The sequence below is a fragment of the Parasteatoda tepidariorum genome, chromosome 7, assembly GCF_043381705.1.
Source record: "Parasteatoda tepidariorum isolate YZ-2023 chromosome 7, CAS_Ptep_4.0, whole genome shotgun sequence".
NCBI classification, from domain to species: Eukaryota; Metazoa; Arthropoda; class Arachnida; order Araneae; family Theridiidae; genus Parasteatoda; species Parasteatoda tepidariorum.
The window spans coordinates 66,785,633-66,809,700 of NC_092210.1; the positions used below are offsets into that span (position 1 = coordinate 66,785,633).

Sequence of the window (24,068 nt, forward strand, 5' to 3'; positions counted from 1 at the left end):
TTTCTTCTCAGCTATACAAATAATTGATAATATGCGAAAGAATTATTTATTTGTGTTTTATGCTTAGAAATTTTTAAACAAATTATCAAAAAGCCCTGGATACATATTTATCAAAAATCTCCATTTAAGTCTTAAAACAATAAGTATTTATTTCACAAAATCGTTCACTTTCTTCTGTATAACACAACACAAAAAAACTATTATCTTCACAGCACATCGCAAAAATAAGTTATTAAAGCTTTCTGAAAGCAATCATAAATTAAATTTCATGGCTTAATTATATAATGAACATTCAGTAAAAGTAATTAATATTCGATGCTAGAAATAATAATTCCGTTGATAGCAAATTATAAAAACTTCATTTCAACTGCAAGTGATCAGAATTATCCTGAAATTCAAAAATACGTACCATCAAGCAACTTCTAATTGCATACAAGTTACGTATCACAATTCATGCATTTTAATACGCAATTATATAAATTGCATTAAACGAAGTGCAACAATTAAATATCTAATTAAACTTGTTTAAAATTTAATAAAAAATTAAGCTAGAAAACGAAATAAGTTAAAGATATGTGATCATGTCATGTGATATGTTAAAGATCATGTCATCAGCTCCCATGATTAAATCCGAGAAAAACAATACTTTTTAATATTGTATTGCCAAAGAAAATCAATATCAAAGCAAAGCAATATTGTCAAGGCAAAATATATCAATACAATAGTGTGAGGATATATTTTGCTTTGGCTATATTATTACAATATTAGGAAGTACTCTTTTTTGCGGATATAATCGTGTGAGCTGAGGACTAGATTATATCTTTTCCTTATTGTGCTTTCGGGTTTTTTTTAATTTTTTTTACTTTTAAATATTTTTAAATATATTTATTTTAATAAATATACAATAACTTTTTTTCTCTTTTAAGAAATATTTTTTCACTCTAGTATTTCTATACTTTTAACTTATTTTTTTATGAGTTCTATGTACTTGCAGCTTATACTCTGTAAGCAAAACTTATTGTTATTTTTTCTAGTTTTCTTCCTCAAACTCTCTCTTTTCTTCTTTTATCCTTTTTAGTCTTTATTGTGTTAATATATATATTATAAGTTTTTAGATTATGCGGAACCAAACTGGCTGATTCTTTAAAAGTGTGTGTTAACAATGAAGCTTAAGTTTTCAGTCAAGCGACTAACAGTAACAAAACAAAATATGCTATTTGCATAAAAATTTCCTAAACAACCCATAAATTTCTTTTAAACACTTCTTTTACACTTTAGTTTTGGCTAGAAAAGTTATAAGTGTCATGCACAATTTATTTTTCTTCAGACAGTAACACTGTTTCTAAACTGTTGTCCATTCTTGGTTTAAAATAAAAAATTTTAAAAAAATCTATTGAACGAATACCTTATGAAGCTATTATTTTGTTTGTAGTAATAAAAAAATTGCTAATTTTAATTAACAAAACGTTATATTATTAATTTAACTAAGAAATTGTTAATATGTTTACAATTTATATACAATATATTTATTTTATTATTGAAATATGTAAAGTTTTGTTATAGTGGTTCCTTAAAAAATGAAACTTTGAATTCAAATCAAATATCGTATATATTTTAATGAGATAAATGTGATCTTTCCACAATTTAAAATAAGAATTAGACTTTAAAATTAAGGGAATTTTGAAATTGTAGTGCATTCTAATAGCAAACTTTAATTCAAAAAAATTTCCAAAACATCTAATATTTTATATATCTGTTATATATTTTAAAAATTTCAATCCAGAATATTTAAATTAACTATTAAAATCATCCCATATCTGTATAAAAATATTTATAAAATTCTAATGTGAGATAAGTGTACCTATTTCAACACCTCCAAGTAGTTTCTTCATCTTTTTTGAAATAATCGTATCTTCCTTTTCCAAAGGATTACGTAAAACTAGCTATAATAACAAATGCACATTTCATAAAAAAAATGTTCACTAAAAATAAGTAAGCAATAAGTTTGTAGTTACATTCCTGAATTTGAAATTGATATCATTCATCAGGTAAGTAAATCTCGGTTATTTTCCCGAAATACATTTGTTAATCTTTACACTATGTGTCTAAAAAGAGAAAAGAATTAAAAAAAAGAAAGGAAAGAAATACATAGGAAACACTCAATAAGTACAGACTTTAATAAAAAGAAATGGTTATTAAAATTTCTAAAATTTTAATAAAAGTATTTAATAATTATTCTAAGACTATTTATCCCAGATTAATGTAGTGATGATGGTGGCCCTAAAATTCATACAGGTAATATAATTCATATAGGTATAGGTATGTAATTGATTCATTCTATCAGTGGTGCCTAATGCCATAAAATATTAATTTAAATCAATTATTTTTCTTCAGAGGAGATTTAGGGCAATAAAACCCTACCCTCAATCTATCTGCTCAATAAATGAAACAGAGATTGTTTCAAAAAAAATTAATAGGTAGTTTTTAAGATCACGAACAAACATCGTAATTTTTAACTGAAGATTTTATTTTTCCCTGTTATACAACCCTTATTAGATAATCCCAATATAAGGAGTCTATAAAAAAAATCAAAATTCTGAGAAAGATACGAAATCTGAAAAAATATAAAGAAAATAAATGAAAAAATCTAATCACGTGGCAAAAATTTAGAGAAAAAAAGATGCGGATAAAGTATAAATATTTCTAATCCCCTACAAGTATTAAGAAACTAACAAAAGAAAGTAAACACAAACAACTCTTCTTTTATATCAGTAGTTTTCTTGAAAAACTAACAATCTTTTCAAAATTAAGTTATAGGCAGATTTGGTACTCTTATAGCTTGTAGTATCTATTTAATCTGTCTAACCGCTTCACTTAGCTATGCTAAAAAAATCTATATCAAATTACAGAAAAAAGTTCCGGAACTCAGGGTGCCGATACTTTGTACCTTAAAATACATTTTTACCGAAACATGTTAAAGAGCAAAAGACTTGATATACAGTAATTTTTCCAGCAAAAACTACACAAAATCACCGAATCACTCTTATTAAATAAGTATTAATGTAAAAATTACAGTGTAATATTTTTCCTTAAAAAATAAATTTTACGGATGATGCACCCAAAGTTCCGGAACTTTGTTTAATTTTATCAGGAGTGTTTTACAGTGTATAAAGTGTGCATTTACTAACCAAATTCCTATGCACCTAAAATAAATATTTTAAATCTTTAAGAACTTACAATATATAAATACAGAATAATTTATCACCCAAAAATTATGTATTATTATCTAATTTATTGCTTTCATATTTTACTTCACAAATAAGAATTTGAAATTGAGAAATATAAAATGATACCAAAAAGTCATCATGCATACAAAATCTTTCCAAAAAATTGCATATTTAACGAGCTATATTTGAATGAAGCTGGAGATATCTAAACACATTTTAACAAGTTATTATAATGCAATAGATTTCATGTTGTGCAATATTTCAAGCATAATTTTAAAATATTTATGACAAAAAAATGAACGCAGCGTTCATTAAGAATCAAATATAATTTAAAATTATTTCTTGCACAATAAAGGAACGCATAGTTCAATAAAAAATTAGACCAGTAGTAGAAAATATAACGTATAAATCTCAATTTGAGCAAAATGTTAGAATGCTTCTTGCAAAGAAATCAAAATTCAATCAAACGGAAATGAGAGCAGTAGCAGAAAATATAACGTATAGGTTTTAAGTTTTGCTATGTTTTAAATGTAATTTAAAAATATTGCTTGCTGAAGAAATAAACGCATCGTTCAATCAAAATAAAATAAGACCAGTAGAAAAAAATATACTGAATAGATTTCAAACTGTGCAAAATTTTAAGCATCGCTCAAAACTATTTCCCGCAAAAAAATAAACATACATAGAGTTCAGTCAGAATAAATTAGCATATTTATATATATATACACACACACACACACACACACACATATATNTAAAGATGAAGAATTAAAGCATACATAAATTAATACGCTAAATTTTATTGTGATTGAACCTTGCGCTCTTGCAAAAAGAAATGAAAGCTGACTTCAATCAAAGCAAACTGAGAGCAACAGCAAGATCTCAGAGTTCTTCGGGTCAAAACGAATGAGAGCAATATAAGAAGACAACAATTAAGACAGCAATTTAGAAGACTATTAAGTAAGAAAAGGTAATAAAATGTATTGTAGAGTTGATTTTTCTCACCCCCTTGAGCGGCATTTCTATTCTCAACGCTTGAGCTTCTTGATAAAGTCTTTCTAATGAACAAGATACCATGATGAAAATTATTTTCTCTGCTTTTACCTTTGTTGTAGATAGGCCTTCTTTATTCAAGGCATCCAGGAATCTTTCTCGAAAGATATCTTTTGTTCGAAAGTTTGTATCGTCTTCTTTTTCATCTTTTGAATGATCGCAAACTAAAGCGTAGTAAGAATATTCGAATTTAATGTTTTCCATTATGGTGTCCCTACGAAAATAAAGAAATTGTTATCGATTGAATATCTTAAATACGCAACTAAATCTCAATATAAATTTAAAAAACTTGACTTTGTATAAGTAATTTGAGAGAAATGCGAAATTGAACGAGTTTTTTTTTCCATACTTAAAATTCATGTATTGTAAATTAAACACTATATTGAAAACACTTATACATTTTTTTAACTCTTAAAAATAAAACTGAGCATTTTCTAAATAAAAAATATGCAAAGCTTTAAAAAACTTAGTTTTTAAAAGCTTTTCTTTTTCATGTTTGCTTATCTTGCTTGCAAAGCTCAGTTCTTTTTGATCAATTTTTCGAAAAATCCAACTGTTTCACATTTAGAATTTGCATAAAATAAATTCAACAGTTCATTGTTTAATTTACACTTCATAATTTTTTTTTCAAACACACCCATGCATTTTTTTAACTAATAAACTACAATTTATTTTCTGATAATTTTCTAAATGAAATGAAAATTATAAAGCTTGAAATAAAAGCTTCACTTAAAAGTGAACATGGTTTGAACAAGCCTGAGGCACTTTTGAACAAATGAATGAATATTAACTTAAGAACAGTTTATATTCGTCATATTACTAAAGAACAGTATATGAGCAAAAAAGAAAAACTTTGGAATTTTATGGTGATGACAAAAGCTAAATTTTAACTTTTTTCCATTTGCCTTATAAACACTCAGTGATCCATTAATGTTTTTTCACCAAATCATAAGAATTCCAATTCCGGTCCCAGTTTCCGAATTCTATTCCTGATACATAAGGCCCACATAGATGTACAGTATATGTCACAGCAATATAAAAATAAAATCACCATTACGTTTAAGATTTATTAATTTGTTTTTAGCATAAATTTTTCCATCTTTATTTGCTTATCTGAACTTTTCTATAAATTTCTGTGTCGGACCGAAATCCGAATAGAATCTACAGATTGTGAATACTAAATCATGAGCAGTAAAATACATATTTGGCTGTATTCAAAAAATAGCATCATTTTATATTTAGTTCTGGATAAGTGGTCCCTTCTTTCATTGAAAACTGCGATATTTTTAGAACAACATTCTTAAAAGAAAAAAATACAAATAAAAACTGAAAAATTACTTTTATTTTCAAAACTAATTAGTCTTTTTTTTTGCTGTTTATTTAAATTTAAATTTCATGGAGGAGACATACCGTGTTTATTCTAAACACCTATAGCTAAATCATATATTTATTCTAAAACGCCTATATGCTAAGCAGTATCACATCAGCAATAAAGAAAATATTTTATTCATTCGTCTTGAAATAAACAACCTTTTTTTTTTTTTTGAAAAAAAATTATCTTATAATGTGTACTTACTTCGTTCAAATAATCTACCCGAGCAAAGCTGCATCGTATCACTTCAAAACTTCGAAATAATAATAGTGTAAGACTACTTTCACCTAGTTTATTGGTATCTGTTTATCATCTATATAACATCTGTGCATCATTTAAGTTTCATGTTTAAATCATGCCTGCAAATATATACATTAGAATTTATCTATTTACGCCTCTGAAAAACTATGTACTCACCAATATTACAGAAATTACTTTTAATCATACTAACAAATTCTATCTGACTTTTTAATGAACTTATTATACGGTAGATATCGTTGATCATATTGCAACAAAATGATACGCAACTTCGTGACCACCAGGAATTAGTTAAAAGTATTCATCACGAAGAGTTATAATTCTCGTAAAAACTCGAATTCATTTTTAATAGAGAGAATGACGTAGCATGCGCCATAACCTAAATTACATAGTGTATCATGGGACCTTACATTTTATAAGAGACATGGGTGTTACATGCTTGATCGTTTAGTAAAAAGGAGGTATGATACCTATACAGAAATATTCTATTCCATTTAAATGAAAACTAATAGTTTGCAATATAAAACAACTAAGATCTCATCATTTTACATGTTTTAAATATTTTGTAGATATTTTTATTTCAAGAAAATCTCATTAAAATCATTCTATTTTTAAAATAATAATAGCTCTAAATAATCTCTGTTTGCAATTAGCGTAAGGTCGTTACTTTTTTCTTGAAAGAAATATTCATAAAAAAATATTTCGTATTCTTTTTAAATGATAATTTTTAGGCTTTATTTTAAAATAAAATAAATATTACACCTTTTGAGTTCGTTTTCCTTGAAGGAATTTAAGAGAAAGAAAAAAAAATTCTTTCATTTTGATTAAATCGGATCATGTTCTTCATTTGAATCCTTTAGATTCTTTGCTAAACTACATTCTCCATTTTTATCAAAATTCTAGTGTTTAGGGAAATATTTTAACACAACAATTCATTTTGCTCTTTTTTGGTTCGTTTTTTGTGAAAACATCAAAAATAACCTTTAAAAAACTAAGTGAGAATTTTATTTTAGACTTTATAATGATTTTTCTCAGAAACATATTTGATAAACTGCAATATTCGATTTCTTTATGATAATTTCGACGCAAAGTAAATATTTCTGCATTTGTTTCAAAACTAGAAAAAATAACAATTATTTCTTATTTTTCTTTATAATTTTTCTTTTCAAACCAAAACATGTATTAACTCAAAGTTAATAGAATAACGGGAAAATTCGAATCTGCTTTGTATTAACTCAAAGTTAATAAAATAACGGGAAAATTCGAATCTACTTTGTATTAACTCAAAGGTAATAAAATAGCGGGAAAATTCGAATCCTTCTTTGTATTTACTCAAAGTCAATAAAATAACGGGAAAATTAGAATCGACTTTGCATTAACTCAAAGTTAAAGAAATTATGGGAAAATTCGAATCGACTTTTTTTTTATCTAAAGTTATTTCGATAAATCGTTTACACCATTTACAGAGTTCATTTCTGTCATGCTATTTATTTAGTGATTCTTCAGTTCATATAAATATATTTTTAAGAAAAAAAATTTTTTCAATGTCTACTCGTTTATTGACTTTCGTCATTCGGGTATCAGAAGAGCAGATTTGTAGACCACTCTCTAAGGGGCAACTTATTAGGTGGGACAAAGTTGCTTCCTCAATAAGAAGGACAGATAGTGCAGAAAAGCGAAGAAGAGAATAGCCATGCCTTATCCTGGAATCGAACCCCCGGGACATTTCTAACTTTTTTAGGAAGAAAAAAAATTGATTCAAAATAAATAATTGATAATAGACGAATATACCCTAATAAATTTTGAATTTGTGTTTAGTTACGATAAAAAAATAATGATTTGATCGTTTTCAGTTAAGCTCATAATTTGGTTGTCTTTTTAACGCTATTCTCAAATACGTGACGGTAAGTTAACACGCTATTCACAAGTACGTGATAAGGCACAAAAACGTGATTTCAGCGATATTCTTCTTCTCGCGAATTGCAAGTACCCAATTCTATAATTTGAATTGAATTCGGTACCATAAGAAACTAACCATAAGAAAACCGTAAGAGCCACAAGAAAAATTTACCATAAGAAAAGCCATAAGAAACCATAAGAAAAATTGACATAAAAACTATATTTAACTTAGTAATGGAGGAAACTCAAAATAAAAACGTTAATTCTAAATAGCTTCAATATATAATAAAACTATAAATGTCACTTTAAGCTTATTAGACCCAAATAGTAATTTTTAGGCACCTAATTTGTCACGTGGACTGCGTATTTGACATGCTTCACAAATTGTTTTAAATATAAACCATAAACGTAGAGGAGGAATTACAACTTATTGGAATATATTTATGCTATTATATTATTACCTTTTTAAAAAATTGTAAAACATTGAAAAAAATTATCGATTCCATATAATTTTATCAAAAATAAGTCATATTTCCAAGTACCGATGGTATCAAACGGAAGTATTTGTACTATTTTAACATCACTATTAATGTAAACTTTGAAAACTAATTAAGTAAGGAAAATCGGAATGCATAGGTTTCCTTACATATTGTAATTGAAAGAAAGCAACCTTATTAGTGTTAATTTCTATTGATAATTAAATAACTACGCAATATTTTCTTTAATATTTGTTTAAGTGAGTATAACTTTTGTTGAATATTTAATATTGTGTTAAAAACAAAGAAGAGAGAAGCCCGCATAATGAAATAAGAGCTGTGGGATCTAATATAAAATCACCAACAGCGACACTTATCGATCGGCGCATGCGTAGAGCACAGGCGAATCGCCATATTTGGCCCTAAGTTATCAAAGAGCTTGAAGAGATCATTAGTGTAAGGTAAGTAAAATTTAAAAGATGCTAAAACAATACTGTCCTTCATGTACTTTGGTACTATTTAACTTGACATGCAGCATTTAGATTTGTTACCCGGAAAAAAATTTTAAATTTATCGTGTCTTTTCGTCCATATCGAAAATTTTAAGCAAAATACCTTTTATGTATCCAAAATAAATAGAAAATTCGAAGGATTTTAATCTAAGCATTTTATTTATTGTTTCACTTTGCTACCCATTTTGTTGTAGATATTTGTAAACTTTATAAGCTAAGGATTGCCTGTATTTGTTTAATGTACGATATAAATAAAATATATATCAAAATAAAATAAATGTATTTGCAACACATTTGAAATAAAAGTAGATTTTATTTCAGATGTGTTACAAATTCAAATGTGTTGCAAAAGTAGATACATTTTTTTAAACTTGTGGTGGGTGACACTTGATCTTAATACAGTTTTTTCAATTATTAATTCATTAAATAAGTGTATTAATTAATTTAAGTTTTATATGGAAGAAAAAAGTTTAATTATTTAATAAAAAGTAACTAAAATAAAAAATTTCTTTATTAACCTAAGTGGGAATTGACTTCAATTTCTTTTATATTACTTTTTTTTAATCTTATTATTATTATATTTTAACCTAAGAATAATAGGAAGACGTTAGTAATAGCTTTACAAACAGATGTGCTTTACAAACACATAGGTATGTACGTTAGTGTATGTGCGTTAGTGCATGTAAAGATTATATGAAAATGATATCAATAGGTTACAAAAATTTTGATTAGAGAAAGCAAAAACATTAATTTTTTAAACTTTTAAAATTGATAAAAAATAATATTAGGGATTATACTGTTTGTTGTTGATTACGATTACATAACGACCTATTGACCTAGTAAACAAAATAATACATGCGATAGATTTTTGCAAGAATCTGTAAGCTCATTTCAGTTTATTGATAACTATTTTGTTTCTAAAAATGCTATTTTAACAATGCAGTTTCAGATGTTTTAAAAAATAAAATACTTGAGAATATAACAAAATTATGTTTAAAGGGAGATTTATTTTGAGCTGTTAAAATTTTAATTACTAAGAAAGAATATTCTTTATTTTTCTATTTTATTTTCAGTTCACCATATATTTTTGATATATTGATCAAGCAAACAAAGTCGGTTTTTACCAGAATACATATTGAAGTGTATCATCGATAAATCCTTTTATTAAAAATAAGTTCGAAATCGAACTTTCTAAAAACTATACTAAATTAATTGCAGATATACTTATTTTTGAACTTGAGAACATATTAGAATTAAATAAATATATAAAAGAATGAAATATAACATGTTAAAAATATTTTGCATGAATATCTTTTTATTTACATCACGTTTATTACCAATTGACCAAGTAAACAAAATCATGAAATGCTGAATTACATTTTAAAGTGTATCCGTAAATGCATTTTTAATGCTCAATTCTAAATTTCAAAAAAAAAAATTTTTAAAAAATAATTTTTGATGTACTTGATATACGGAATAAAAGAAATATGAACTTCTAAAAATAATCAATTACTGTAAAAAATAATTACAATGAAGAACAATATTTTACTTTTACTATTAATCTACTATTATATATTACTTTCTATCAAATGTTTATTGCCTCTTATTAGATAAAGGTAGGAGAATCTACACCTAATGCAACAAAATAATATAAATAAATTTAAATATTATTTTTTTACAAAAAAATTTACTGAAGCAGCATGATAAAATATCATTTTAATTGTTGTTTCGTTGATATACTATAATTTAATAATGAAATGGTAATGAAACTAAAAGTTCACTTGCACAATGTTTCCTAACAGGGTAATGAGTTTTGCAATGTAGTGTGAGTAAGAGAGCTCGCTGCTGCAATTAAATCGTTAAGATTGGTCTTAAATGATGTAGTTGTAAAGCTTTTGCAAACAAATAAAATATTATTAGATGTGAATATTTATTCTTTAAGTAATCTGAATATTGAACAATTTTAATTAAATAAAAATCAGAAACAGTATTTTTTGATGAAATGGATTCTTGTTTTTTGAATCTTTGCTATACTTTTGCAAGTTACCTCTTTTGGCTGCTCTCAGCATTGAGTAATCTTTCTTCGTTTAGGAATCACGGAAGAAAGCAATTGGTGAAAATTAGGTACCTACCAGTGACGTCACACTTTAGTGTCAAACTTGATTGGCTACTGAATAGTGACATTTATTTATGCCACGATTTAGCGGCAAATGAAGTTCGACACCTTACTCGTGACTCGTAATGTCGCATGCAAGTACCCAATTAAATCTTACCCAAAAATTTATTTATCATTTGATTGATTGATTTATCCAAATTGATTGATTTATCCAAAAATTGACATGTCAATAAATCAAGCCTAATAACTGTAACATTAAGAAGTAGTGAACATTTTTTTTAAATTTTAAATTCCTTAAAATATTAATATAATATTTTTGCTACCACTGAAAAAAATACTTTCTGAAAACCCTTCGTACAACTCTTATCAAAACTGCACCAATTACCCTAATATAAGTAGTAAACCAAAATTAATTAAGCTTCATCTGCATATGTTAATTTTTTACGTTTCCCCTAAACGAATTTCCCATTAATCTTTTCTCCAGTAACTTTGTTTTTAGCACATAACTTATTTTTTATTTCAATTAATACAGGTTACCAATGTTAATTAAGCACTGATATCAATAATAATATGACAATTTTCTACGGTTCTCTTTAGCGAATTTCCCATTAACCTTTTCTCCATTAATTTCACTTTTTAGTACATAGGTTAATTTTTTTTATTTCAATTAATGTATATTTCCAACATTAATTCAGCACCACTGGCATCAGTAATAGTAAGACGATTCCTTGCGATTCTTCTAAGCGAATTAGTACCTTTACTCCATTAATTTTGCTTTTTGGTAAATGGGTTATTTTTTTATTCCCATTAATGTATACCACTAGTTTCGACAACTTTCTTTTAAAATATTAATAAAAATTTTTAAAAACTAGTTTATTTGCTTATACTGTGTTAAAACTAGAGACAAAAATTATTTTTATTTTATTTTTGTTTTTTAGATTACCATTTTTAGGTAAAAAATAAGTCAATTTCCTTCCCATATACGCTAAAAAATGTTTAAAAAAATACCATCCCCCAAAACAAAAAATCCCTTGAGGATATTATTTAGAAGGGTATCAACTATGTTTTGAACTATTATCTTAGAAACAAGTGTATATAATTCTGAGTTAGAAATCGGATCAATATAGTTAAAAAAAAAAACATTTAAATATTTTCTTCACTTGTCATGGCGAAACAATACGCGTAAAAAATTAAATTCTTCTTTCTTCTCTTAGTCTGTAGTTCAAAACACGTGTGGTATAATCATGAACACTCATAAAAAATTGTGGACACTTATTTTAAAAACAATTTGAAATATCGTATTTAAGGTGTTGTAAAATGTGAAAAAAATCTCATTTTAATATAAACGCGTTTTTAAAGACTTAAAATCAGTAGTCTATCCAGTGTTATAAACTTGCTCAAAAACTGCTATAACTTTGTGAATAAATAGAGTAAAAACAAAAGTAAAGTTTTTTTACAATGCTTAAATTACAGGAAATTTAAATTCATAATAAACTCAATTTCAAAAATTTTGTTCAAAATCATGTTTTTGCCTTAGTCTTATTACCAACATTAACACTTGAGAACAAATATTCCTGAGCTACTGTAAAAAATCCTATTCTATTATAAGAAATTTTCGGGATATAGTATTGCATTGAATTTTTGAAAAAGAATATGAAGATTTGAAAAACACGTGCAAGGCAAAATAATTTCCTAAAATAAATGAAATAATATTTGAAAAGTGTCTGCTAACTCTACAATTGACTTATTCCATCAAAATACAAACACGTATGCATAATTAAATGATAGAAAATAAATTCTGGAAAATTCCTTAAAATTTTCCTGTAACGCCCAGTGTCCTCAATTGAGGACAGTAAAATATATTGTTATATAAAAAGAAAATAAATTTTCAAAAACATAATTTATTTAGCTTTACATGTTTAAATATACTCTTAAGAGAAAAACTGTAATAAATAAAATAATTTGCTTTTATTTTATTTGATATGACTGCATAAAAAGAAAAGACTAGTGTGAGGCTAGAAAAATCACAAATTGGCGATCCTAATAACAAACCAAATATAGCAGCATATTTATAAAAAATATATTGCGGATGTGTTGATAGTACTGCCAACTATCTTCCCAGAAAAGAAAAATCCGTTTTAAAATAGAAATAAAAATTTTACATAATGTTTTATTGACTGTCCTCAATTGAGGACAGTGGGAGTTAATGGATTAACATGACCAACGGTATCTCACCCATTGTGATGGTCCCGAAAGAGTGGATACCACCTCTGGAAAACGCACTAAGTCTGCTCATCGACAAGACCGACTGTGCAGCTCATTTGAAATAAAAAAAAATAAAAAAATTAAAAATAAAAATAAAAAAAAACTTAAATTTTAAATTTTAAGTATTAGTTTAAAACTACGTTATGAGATTGCCTTCGTAAAACTAATCTGAAGCTCTTTTTCTTTTAGAATGGATTCTTTAACATCTGTATCTAGGATCTTATGGACGACATTGTTTGTGATTACTGCCTTTGAGTGTAATGCTTACAGTTCTTTGGACTCACTTTTTACAGATTCTTTGTTGAGAGAATTTGTGAACAGAAATGGGGCGGAAGATGCAAGTTTTGATGAATATTTGAATGGTTTACCTTCTGCCAACGCACAAACAGATGTCAAAGATTATCCAAGTTTTGAAGCAAGAAGAGATGATATTTTAGAAAGAGATATGAATATTAGAGATGAGGAATATCTGGAACACAGTTCATTGTCAGGGCAGAAATCAATGCAAGGTAATTCGTTTCAAATAAGTAGTTACTCAGTGTGTTTACCTACGTTAGGGTTCGCAAATTAATGTTTAAGCTAGAGAGAAACAAAAACGCAATCGAAATTCCCACAAAAACAAAATCCTTGTCATTAAAATTGTCAATTAAAAGTTATATGAGTAACTTCCTTTCCAAATTATGTTTACTGAAGTTAAAATTTAATGAAGTAAAAACATTTGAGATCTTTTGAGGATTATCACACAAAACTAATTTTAAAGAAATTCTTTTTAATTAAAATTTTGAAATATTTGAAACTTTAAAATGTAATGTTATTAATTCGTTTTTTAAGAAATGGAGTGACTTTTTTTTTATTCAAAATAAAATGCAAAATATGACTTGTTGCCTTTTCTTAAGCATTGAACTTCAAGCAATGCTAACTAATGTAAAATATTTTTAACTGTTTTTTTTTTTTATTTCTTCTAAGTTAACAAAATTTTAGTACATATAGTTTAGATACTTTACTTTAATTATATATCATGATTTGAAAAATAAATGATTTCAAAGCATAAACTTAGAAAAGAAAAATAATAAGATTTTGAAGATTTTGTTGATGAATAGATTTTTTTTTATAATAGATTTTGGTTATAATAGATTTTTTTTTTTTGAAGATTTGAAATACTAAAGCACAATATTTATAATTATATCAAAAATTAAAAGTTTTTTGACTGGTGTATAAGTTTTTTGCATAATTATGAACTTTTGAATCGTGAAACTTTCTATATGCATGTTTTTTTTTTTTAGATTTTAAAACAGAAAAAAAATAATTCAAATGATATCCCGCATTTCTGCAGTCTCAAAAATGTGTTCTGAACCTCCATAATTACTAAAAGTTGTTTTGGATAATTGAAATGATTTTCCAACTTATTTAAAAATACAGATAGATTACAATAGCTTAACTGTCACTCAAGCTTATTTGCAATAACTGATTTCTTTAGATAATATTAAGTTTTCCCAAATAAAGGTGGACAAAAATGATAACTTTAAATAGTAAAAATAGCAATAAAGATTTGTGAGACGACTGCACTTTAGATTACGAGTAACTGTTTAACCAGTTAACATGAGAGTATTTGAAGGGAGTGTAAAGTCGTGTCAAAATGGATGCGTCTGGGAAAGAAAAACGCGAAGCTGTGCGATTTTTAGAAGCTAAATGTGACTGTATCAGTGTTTTTCTGCACTGATATCTCGAAGCTTAACTCTTTGATTACCACTAATAATTCCATCAATCACGATGTTTGATTGTCCTGGGTCTTGACAGATCCGATCTTTAAAACTTTTACATCATTAATACGCAGCAGTTTCACCTAGGCAGTATTAATAGTGTTTGACGTAAACAGCAGACGATATATGTCGGTAATACATTAACTTTCTGCCATTCTATACATTCTTCACTAAAAATTATACACCTGCTTATTGTTTTGTTCTGGAGACTTCTATCTTAGCAGGAAATCACATTTACTTTAATTACTCTCATCCGACTTGGTTATCCAGTTTTATGCAATCAGTTCTGCACTCCTCTTACCATAGTTTATAACCCTAAATAGTGGCGCTGCTGGCATTATTCTATTTTCGATGCCATTACAATTGCCCAGTTTTCATTAAGGCAATCCTTGAACACCTGCAAACATTATTTTATGGATAATTTTGTTCACAGGAGGAAATGGTGAAGGCTATAAACTACTAAAGCCAGATGGAAGCATATCAAATCACCAATTTATAAAAACAGATTCTTTACCGGCATTTTGCAACCCAGCCAATCCCTGCCCCCTGGGATTTAAAGGTGAGTTTCAAAAATAATCGAAACAATAACGCGGTTTTACAAATGCAGGCAGTTTAATCAAACATAGTACTGTAAAAAAAGTTCAAAAATTGTCAAACCCCGAACATAAAAAAAAAAATTCAAAACTCTGGCTAACTGTTAAATACAGTACCTTTTTTATTAAGTTACAAAATTTCATGGGAAACAGCGTTTCACCTGTTTGCTCTGTTTAGAAACTTAACAATGGGCACAAGTGCAACAGGTGCTCATATAAAAGGTACTTTTTAAGAGTAAAACCTTTATAACTTATAAACAATCTAACGGAGTCTCGCATTTGGTTTAATTCGACTCAGTGTAAGACGCTACGTCGAAAACAATATCTCATTAGTCTAGGTAATTTCTATCTATAGTATTGTAAAAGATAAGCGCATGTCATAAGTACAGTGCACCAAAAAAAAAAACGAAAAACTCTGAATAGCTTTTGATCTAATGATCGGATCTTCACATTCTAGGACTCAATCTTAATGGATCACACAAACGTACTTTCTCTGAATAAACATTCCTTTCTTACGATGGATTCAGTATTCTGAATTTTAAAAAAGTCATATATTTATAACTTGATTTCTCAGAAACTATTCAACCGATTTCGCTCAAAATTTTGTATTTTGCCATGAAAAATGAGATAATTTAAAACAATGCAGAAAATTTTATATTTTCAATTCAAAATTTATTCTATTATTCAAAATTCAAAATTTATTCTATTATTCAAAATTCAAAATTTATTCTATTATTAAATGCAATAATAAATATCTACTAATACACGCAAAATTCTCTCTTTCTCGGTAGAGCCAGTACAAACATTAATAAAAGTTTTTACACCAGCAAAGTCAGAAAAAAAATATTACATGTTTATATACGAGTGTTTGGATGAAAAAATATGGAGCATGTAAATTATTTTGGATAAATAAGGTAACTTACATTTTGAAAAATAGGACGCTTTAACGCAATAATTTACGAAACAGGTTTTCAGTATTTCAGAACTTTTTAATGTTATAACTATTTCTACCGTCATAAAGTTGCGCTTTCAACTTGAATATTAATTGCAGAAAAGTGGACATTTCAATGTTTAGAAAGAACATAAAACATTTGGTGCACTTTTTGAAACCTTTTATGTTAGCAGGTTACTAGGGTTTTAAAATTTTTAAAAAATGTCCTTGCTGTGCGAGTTTAATATCAGAAATAAAGTAAAATACGCATTAAATTTTGGGTTCAAAATTTAACTTTGATAATATTATTATTATTGCAGCTGAAGATGGATGTCTGGAGGAATTTGAGAATACAGCTCGATTTTCCCGGCAATACCAGGCAGCTCAAAACTGTCTATGTGACTCGGAACATATGTTTGACTGCCAGGGAGCCTCCAGAGAAAATGAAATTGACGTCTTAGCCCGATCATTTGAGAATGAGGGACTAGCAGATGCAACTCTGGATAAACTGATGCAAAATATGGATGTAAGTAAAACCACTAAACTAATCTGATGTTTCTAAAGTTAGTTTTTATTTCCAATAGCATAATAAAGTAACTAACTCTTACAAAATAAGAAAGACCATGAATTATAAAAAGAAATAAAGGGAAAGAAAAAGGTCAATACCCCATCCAAGATATATTTATATTAGAGTCTTCACGAAGAGCTAAGCATCCCATCAAGTCGTTCCTTTTCCTTGGCTTCATCTTTTCCACAGAGTGAATTCTATTTAGACTCTAAATACCAATATGGGGAAGTTGGTCCGCCAGGAAGTCATAAATGTCCAAGCTGTTCCTCCAATCTCTTAACGAAATACTAGAAATGAGCAATGCTTTCCAATTTTGTTTCATTAGATTTTTAATATAAAATTTTATAAAATGAAAAGAATTATAAGTATCCTTCCTGTTCTTTGCCATAAATATCAGAATGTCCTGGAATCCGTCGGAGTGTTATTTATCGTTCCTTTTCCCTCAATCTCTCCATGAGAATTTGACAATCTATTATATTCTGAGAGATGAGTATTTCCTTGCATCCGACATCCTGAATGGTAGCTTTAAAGTCAGACAGAAAAAAGCACCGTATTGTCTGGGGACAAGTTGCTCCAGTGCCACATAGATAGCCATAACTTCACCGAAGGTAGTTTTTTGGTCTTTCGACAAGCACATAAAAGGAAAAGATGGAAGAGTAAATTTCTGCACTGACATTTAGTGAGAGTTTAGTCAAATCGTCAGTATAAACATCCAAATTCAGAGTATAGTGCATGGATGGTCTCAAGTACAAGGACCTTTTAGCTATTTGGACGAAATTGGCTTTTAAGAAATGGTTGCACAAAGTCCAGCTTGGTAGTTATCTTGACATGGTTTACAGTAGGGATGGGCAAACTTTTTTGGTTGAGGGCCAAAAATCGAGAAAAAAAATGTTTGGTGGGCCAAGTAAAAATTTAAATGAAAAAAAAGCGATGTACAAGTTTTAATTTAAATATTTAGTGAGATGAATGAAACTGCGATTTCATTTCTAAAAGTTCCCTATATTGAGGGTCGCAGTGAGATGCACCTATTTTAAGGCAAGAGGCTAAATGCTTGTCTGTTAGTCTACTTCTGAAAAGATTTTTTCTATGGTTCATAATTGAAAACTCTTGTTCACGTATATAGGATTAAGCAAACATAGCTAGCATGGATTTTCCGGGCATAGAATATTAGATTTTGGAAACTAGCTTTTGGTAATGATTTGTAAAACTCAAACTTTGGCATATTTAGAAACAACTGCTTCAGATGATCGTTAGATTGTCTGCTCGTTGGAGCTTGAACTGCGCAGTCTGCCACATGTGAAGTACAATTCACCTATATTAGATTCCATAAGTCTGCTCCTCGAGAAAGACAAACGCTATTTGGAGTCAATCTACGGCTATTCTATAAAGAACTTCTGCTTTCAACATTTTACCAATTGAAGCTGCCAGTGCTTACTATTTCCATCAATTTATGTTTTGTGGAACAAAAAATAGAGAAAGTAAAAAGGTCATTAGTACTTTGTTAAAAAAGAAAGAGGATAAATAGCTCTCAGCAAAGTCGACAAGAAAATGGATGTACATTGTTTATATTTGCCACTGATCGGCAAGTTCAAATTCCATCCGAGGGCCGGATAAAACCTTCCGGTGGGCCACAGTTGGCCCGCGGGCCGAAGTTGGCCCATCCCTGGTTTACAGGCTCGGGGTATTGTTAGAAATCCTGGGCAATTTCATGATAAAGTGCCAGTTCTGTTCTTTGGGCAATATACAATACATTCAGCTGTACGAGCTTTATTCTCAAATAGTATAACGCTTTGAGCAATATACTATGTAAGCAATTGCATCCATTCTTTTGACATTGATGTGAATTTACACCACTTAGCTTTCCTAGAATTCAAAGAAATCCTTTACGATCCCTGAATAACTCGATTGAGATAGGTCATTTCCATTGAGGGAATAATTTGTTTGTGACTTGTCAATATCATTCAGATTGAATAGTTCACTCGAGGCACAGAGTAGATTAGGGGTGGTTCCAGCCCCGTTATAATGAAGATATGACTGTGGGGCAGAAAAATTGGTTGATATGATCTAAATGGCTGGAGTTCCAAACTTCTATTATCTCCTTTAAGCCGATAAGAACTCAACTAACGCAACTTGTTTAGATTTCGGGAGAAGTTGTATCCTGGAAAGTTGAAGAAATCTAGGGTATCGTGAATGAGAATTGCTTCCATGATTCTGAAAATGCCAACATCATGGTTGGCAAGAGTATATTGGATCTCAGATCTCTTATAATGTGGCTGGCCACCTGCATCCCTTTTTAAAGAATCAGGTCAATATGGAATACTGCGTAGATGAAGACACTTAAAGTGATGCTTCATGCCGTAAGTAGTAGATCTCTGAGTGAAAGGCGTTACCAGGGTGCAACACGGGCAGGTAGATCTACCATCGCATCCCTTGTTACTAAAGTAAATATGTAATTCCAAATATGCTAACCATCTAAGTTAATACGTTTACAAGTTACGTTAATCTAAGTTAATACAACTATTAGGAAGATTGAAAAAAGTGTGCCTCCAATCTTTTAGTCAGATGATAAAATTATTCTGATAAGTTTTTAATAACTTTAAAGAAGTATGGCTCAGAAATACACAAATATGAGCCGTATAATTCCAAACAGTTCATTATCACCGGCCATAATACGCTATTGTAGATACTTTAAACTTTAGAGTCTAAGGGTATTTGACAAACATGACTGAGGTATCCATGATTCTCAAACTAAGTTAACCAATCTAGGTTATCTATTCTAACTGTCGTTTGATGAAATACCCCATTTTTTGTTTTATATGAAATACTCAAAAAGGTATCTCGTTCCCATGGCTCCAATACAGATCTGTATGAAAAGTACGCAACAATGTGCAATACACAGATTAAAAAAAAAGTCCACTAGCAAAGTCAATACTTTATTTTGCTTTAAATGAGATGCTCAAAATGCATCCCATTCCTAAAGTTCGCGAAAATTGCAAAACTACGCAAAATATTCCATTCTAATCCAGTGCTCACGGCTCATAAATAGATCTGTAGCAAACAAACGCAAAAAATTTTAATGAGTCCAGTATCTGATTCTTAGGTCTGATTTCACTTTATTTTTAATGAGATACTCTAAAGGTATACCATTCCATAGCTTATAAACAATTCTGAGGCAAAACTACGTAAAAATGAAAATTGCATAGGTAACAAACCCAGAATTAACAATCAGAAATTGTTTAAAATCAGTTACTACAAGGGGGGGGGGACAATTCTCATGGCTCGGGTTTCCATGACTCACAAGCAGATCTGTACATAGATTATTGGGATAAAATCTATTGCAATCTCTACAGAATTCTTACGCTTAAAACTATAAACAGATTCCACAACATTGTGTTTGTATTTTCATTCATAAAATGCACTTTTCTTTATTCACTTAACACCCTCCTTTCTTCGATTTCCGCTTTTTGCAAAGTGTGGAACTTAGAAGTTGAAATTTCTAACTAGTTAGATGAATCAGAAAAATTGATAGCCTTTGTAAATGGCTTTGTTATCCTAATGAGCGGCTTCTTAGTCAACATATATGCCTGTTCTTTGTCATAAATATCACAATGTCCTGGAGTGTAATTTATCGTCCCTTTTCTTTTAAACTGAGGAGAACTTAATAATCTAGGATATTTTTAGATATGGGTATTCCCTTGCATCTGACATCCTGAACGGCAGCTGTGGAGTCAGGCAGAAAACAAAACACCTTATTGTAAAGGTGTCTGTGATTAGGTCTTTGTTATCCTTTGACTATATCAGTCACGACAGAAAAAATAAATGATTATGAAAGCTATGTGTATTTTAACATCCTTAGTCTTCAATAAATATCAAATATTTCAAGTAAATTAACGATTATTGAAGTTAAAAAAAACACACGAAAAACGTATTTTTACCGAATAAAAATTTCGCATCTAAAAAAAAAATAAACAGATTTGGCTTTAGCATTATTTAACTAAGGATGAAATCACAATTCAAAAAAGTATGGTATCAGATTCAGTTATCAGAAAAGTCAAAAGTTTGGCTCTTGTTTTTTTCTTCTTTTTATTCCAAAATTAAATCAATAATTTTTAAAATTTTCTATAACAACAAACGAAAAAAAGACTATTCATCCAAAAATGATTGCTTACGAAAAAGCTATAATTTTTTTTTTTCATTCTCAATGTTATTTTATTCTGCCGTACTTCCATTCGTTTGAAATCCCCCAAGAATTAAAAAAAAAACGAATTTCAATAAAAATTTACTATAATTCTCTTACTTTATACCTAACGTTTAGTTCATTTAGAAATACAGAGGTGTTTTTTTTTCAGTTTAATGTCTATAATATTCACTTAAACTTCCATCCTCTTAAATTGAATGTTCTTCCTTCCCTGTTGTATACATTTTTATTTCCTTTTCTATAGATAAGAAGCGACCACAAAGTTGTGGCGAAGAAATTTTTCTCTCATAAGGTAAAGTTTATCGACAGTATTTTTAGTTGATTTAATTTAGTTTAGATTTTGAGCTTTAATTCCTTAGTTGCTTTATTTTTTAATTTTGTAGTCGACTTAACTGTCATAAACTAAAGTTACTCTCATATTTTTAAAAAAAACTATTTCAGTTTTTTTAGATATTATTAATGGTTTATGGTTAGACTAAAAGAACATCCGCTCTTCGTACTGAGGGAAATAAAAGTAAATAGTCAATAAAACGGGTATTAATCAGCACAGCGCAATCATGTACAAAACTGAAGAACATATACCGATACAATTAAATAAACTAAAATAAATCCATTTTTTCATTTATTATTATTTTTTTCCCTTTATGTTATCAGATTAAGGAAAACATGTTTCTAGAAGTTCACTCCATTGAAATAAAGATTAGTAATATGAATTATATGCAGTATCATTGGTATCGGTTTTTCGAAGACAATCCAAACAATCTGTTATGGTATATTATTTCTTTGAAGAAACTTTTTTTATTGGATTTAATATAGATCCACCTTCCCACAGTACTATGCACTGTATTTGAAAACTAGCCGTTTTCATATTGTTGTTATAAAATTAAATCTCATTATTAAGCAAATCCAAAATAAGTTATGAAGGAAGAAGGAAATTTCAAAAAAAATATTCATCTGGCTTTGCTTCTAAACTGAAGTGTGTTAGACAAAGAAGAATGATCTTTGATGGATCATTCTTCTTTGATCATTTTGAAGGAATGATCATTCCTTCAAAATACGTATTGTCTTTGTGAGAAATTTTCTGATGCTCTTAGTATAAGTTGTAAGAGAATCCAGTCATTATCACTATTACGGTACATTAATTTAAGAAAAATGATAATTAGATTTGATGATAATTGGGTACTTGCACTTCAAGAAGAAGATCACGGATACCCATACGTGTGATCTATGATGTCTGTGCCAACTGATCATTTATAATCAAAATGGCGTGTTAAGTTTGAATTAAGTGTCTCTCCACAAGTTAGAATGTAAATTAACGTGAAGGTATAAATAAATACAGCGCCGTAGCGCTCATCTAAGACGATGAAATATAATTATTTCTCGTCTATACCTTTTGCTTAACTTAGATTTATTATTTGTCTACGTATTTTATGGTAATCATGATATATTTTTGCTTTGTGTACCTTGGCAACTTCTATTTTGTTAATATTCTACATGCCTTCATGTCTATCTTTGTGTTAAGTAAGAAATGCGTAGTGAAAGAATTGAAATCTTTGAGAAAGAATGTAGAATGTGTCAGTTAAAAGAATTCATGCTTGACAGGATTGGTTTACTCGAAATAGAATGCAAGGAACAGGTACTAATGTAAACAAAAGCCACGTTTCAACAACCAATCAGGATCGAGATACAAACACTACGTCATTTACACGTATTCTTTTTACCTTGAATGTTTAAAAATTAGCCGTTTTCACTTGATTGTTCCAAAATCAAATGTAATCATTAAACGGAGAAGTTTTTAAATTTGCAAATAAGTTTCAAAAAAATATATAATAAAATTTCTGCACCAGAGAATTTTTTTTTGCCTTGAAATTATCGTTTACATTACTTTGGATACTTCTATAATAGTTTCGAATGTTCTTTTTTTTTTTGCAGTCACCAAATCCATTTTTGGAAGGAGAAAAGCTACCCGTGGTAGCCAAGAAAGCTCCATTACCCTCAATAAAGTAGCAAAAATCTCCCAAGATGCCAGTCAAGTTATCTAAACATTAAAGTATCCCATCTTATACTCAAATTGTAGAAATATTTCATGCTTCTATTTTGATCATTATTTTTTCAATGATTTATGCTTAGTACTTCCCCATACTTACATATAAATGTTGATTTACTGTATGAAAAAATTTTATGCAAATATTGAAATGAAAAAATATTTTAAAAAGCAAAGGTTAGAAATGGACCATTTATGCATATATCTGAATTAATGAGCCCCACCGTTGATATACCTGTAACTCTTTATTAGTGTAATTATATAAAATGCCAATAAATGTTATTTTCTCTTTTGTGATATAAAATTCTTACTCTGTGATTGCATTTCTCAAAATAAAGTTCAAAGAATGCATTTTGCAGTCTGAAATAAAGTTAAAGTAACAGAAGAATTATCTGTCCATAATCTGGAGGTTCTGAACATACGTTTAAGAATTGGAAACATACGATTGGAAAGTTCAATTATCTTTAAAAAATTAAGCTTTAAATATTATTTATTCGTATAAACTCCCTTGAAAAGAATATATCCGCAGTTTTAAAACAAATTAAGGGATTTCACGTACTTCTCATGAGCGTGTTATATGAAATTAAATAATATGTTTGTTAGAAAAAAATATTCTGCAAATATTCAGCGACGCTCGAAATATCTAAGTGGCAAATGTGAATGCATGTGAATAATTTTAATCATATTCATAAGAAAACTGCGAATAAAATATAATTCCTAATTATCTCTTCTTCGTAGAATTGCAGTAAGCTATATTTATGCTACTTTTATTAAAAATAATGTATTTCTGTTCTCGT

The 24,068-nt window shown here is 28.5% G+C and overlaps 2 protein-coding genes across 3 annotated transcripts in view; one reads left to right on the top strand and one right to left on the bottom strand.

Annotated features, from left to right (window-relative positions):
* The window catches only part of LOC107445508 (anoctamin-7), a 30,053-nt gene extending 23,861 nt beyond the window's left edge, over positions 1-6,192 (bottom strand). Inside the window, exons 1-3 of the mRNA XM_043045780.2 lie at positions 5,857-6,192; positions 4,233-4,494; positions 1,862-1,943 (exon numbers count right to left, since the gene is read on the bottom strand). Coding sequence (XP_042901714.1) covers positions 1,862-1,943; positions 4,233-4,484 — 334 coding nt within the window. The 5' untranslated portion in view covers positions 4,485-4,494; positions 5,857-6,192. The remainder of the gene's footprint in view (positions 1-1,861; positions 1,944-4,232; positions 4,495-5,856) is intronic.
* Positions 6,193-8,619: 2,427 nt separating this feature from the next.
* LOC107445507 (neuroendocrine protein 7B2) lies at positions 8,620-23,575 on the top strand. Of its 2 annotated transcripts, XM_043045772.2 has the most exons (6): positions 8,620-8,746; positions 13,367-13,686; positions 15,371-15,496; positions 16,782-16,987; positions 21,472-21,519; positions 23,160-23,575. In XM_043045772.2, exons 2-6 carry the CDS (start codon positions 13,368-13,370, stop codon positions 23,232-23,234), a joined length of 774 nt encoding a protein of 257 aa, XP_042901706.1. In that variant the 5' UTR covers positions 8,620-8,746; position 13,367; the 3' UTR covers positions 23,235-23,575. The 2 variants fall into 2 exon arrangements, with proteins under 2 accessions (XP_042901706.1, XP_042901707.1); XM_043045773.2 differs by lacking the exon at positions 21,472-21,519.
* The last annotated feature ends 493 nt before the right edge of the window (positions 23,576-24,068 follow it).

What these genes read in the sequence shown, in the direction of transcription:
- LOC107445507 (XM_043045772.2), top strand. Translation starts at nt 13,368, where the DNA reads ATGGATTCTTTAACATCTGTATCTAGGATCTTATGGACGACATTGTTT. An exon ending in CTGCCCCCTGGGATTTAAAG is followed by an intron (nt 15,497 to 16,781) that starts GTGAGTTTCAAA and finishes TTATTATTGCAG; the next exon opens with CTGAAGATGGATGTCTGGAG. An exon ending in AACTGATGCAAAATATGGAT is followed by an intron (nt 16,988 to 21,471) that starts GTAAGTAAAACC and finishes CCTTTTCTATAG; the next exon opens with ATAAGAAGCGACCACAAAGT.